At 50.8% G+C, this 1,596-nt stretch overlaps 1 protein-coding gene across 1 annotated transcript; it reads right to left on the reverse strand.

The window, feature by feature from the left end:
* Positions 1-76: 76 nt before the first annotated feature.
* On the reverse strand, positions 77-1,249 carry TEOVI_000805900 (methyltransferase domain containing protein, putative; the record flags this gene model as incomplete). The annotated part of the gene is made up of 1 exon (XM_067220796.1): positions 77-1,249. One exon carries the CDS (start codon positions 1,247-1,249, stop codon positions 77-79), a length of 1,173 nt encoding a protein of 390 aa, XP_067076897.1.
* Between the last annotated feature and the right edge of the window lie 347 nt (positions 1,250-1,596).

Raw genomic sequence — 1,596 nt, forward strand, 5'->3', positions numbered from 1 at the left:
ATCAATTACCATCGCGCCATGCTATGACAAGAACCGAGTACTCCATCCCTTCTTTCCCCCGCAAAAAAAAAAATCGCTAACTCTCCTTTTTCTGGAAGGGAGGATCCGGTTTCTGCTTTTCCAGCTCCCGCGCCTCCTCATCACGGTTACCATCGAGACCTCGGACATCCAAACCCTTCTTTTCAAGCATGGCCGCGCTCTCCTCGCGCAGCTGCTGAAACAACTCTTCCGCTTTCGCCTGCAACTTTTCATCATCGGGGTTCTGGGCGAACTCATCCAGCACATCCTGTAAGCGCTTCTTATTCTTTGAATTCCACGTGGCTAACGGCACTTGGCCGCTTCCCCGCTCCAGTGGCTTCGCCTGTGTCGGACTTGGACTCCATGCAATCGTGTGAAAGACCTCAAAGGTTGCCGGGATTAGTTCATTTTTCTTGTACATAACATCGTACACGGCACAGGCTGCGAGCAGGACATCGCGGCTGAGTGGCCGCCGCATATAATGGCACGCACTTTCGCCCATACTCGACAGGTGCTCCATCAAATGGAATGGTGTTTTGTAGAGAAGCAGGTGGCGGTCTACATCAATGCTGGGGAGATTAAACCCTGCTTGCAGCACCAGAGTGGAGAGCCCCGCTCCATCAATCATCGGCGAGATGTGCGACGACACGCCGCCAAGGATTTCTGTTTGAGCCATGGAAAAGCAACCACGCAGTTCATACAGCGTATTGCCACCGAACATGGAATGCATCAAAAACCCGTCTTTCTTGAGGACTTTCCTAATATTCACCATTGCCGTCTCGAGGTCGTTAACCCAATGCATGGAGAGGCATGATACCACCATATCTACCGTCCGCTCTGGAATGCCAAACGGACTCGGCTCCTCCTCATCACAGCAAATCTGCACAAACTCCACGTCTGGGGGTATCAAGTGCTTAATCTCTTCGTAGTTGCGGTTGAGTCTCTCCTCGCAGACATCCGTCTGAATGTACTGTTTAAGACCAAAGAGTTGCTGCTTCTCTAACATGTGTCGGAAGAACCAACCCGTGTGGGCCCCAACTTCAAGAACCACAGGCGTATCACGCTTGACGAAACCGCGCCGGTCGAGCATTTGATCCGCACATAACTTGTGCAAATCGCACGATGGGGCATCTACCAGACACCGCTGTAGACCTTTCAGTTGCCGATCAAACATTTTGATGGTGAGAGCCCGCGCCGGTGCCGAGCGAGTGAGCACAATTGGAGATGGCATTGACTCTCAACATGCAGCAATGGCTCACTCTTTCCGTTAAACCGTTCAGCTATTCCCTTCCTTTCCGAGCACACGTCTTTTAGGCTTTCCCACCGTTTTGCCTCTATGTGAACAACACCAGAGGTCGGAGCGAAAACCGGTGTCGAGGGATATTGTGTGAGGTCTCACACGAAAAACAATAAAAGAATGAAAGCAGGAAAAAGGTAGAGATGATGACCACACGGGCTTCAAGTGAGTGTAACCGTCTGCACCCGTGGATACATGTGTTGAGGGAGGGGGCGCAACTTAGCGCAAACAGAGGCACACAAAAACGGAGATTTAAAAGTAACAGAAAATAAATAAAAAAA

This window comes from Trypanosoma equiperdum (genome assembly GCF_001457755.1).
Source record: "Trypanosoma equiperdum strain OVI genome assembly, contig: ctg_1231, whole genome shotgun sequence".
Lineage (NCBI taxonomy): Eukaryota > Euglenozoa > Kinetoplastea > Trypanosomatida > Trypanosomatidae > Trypanosoma > Trypanosoma equiperdum.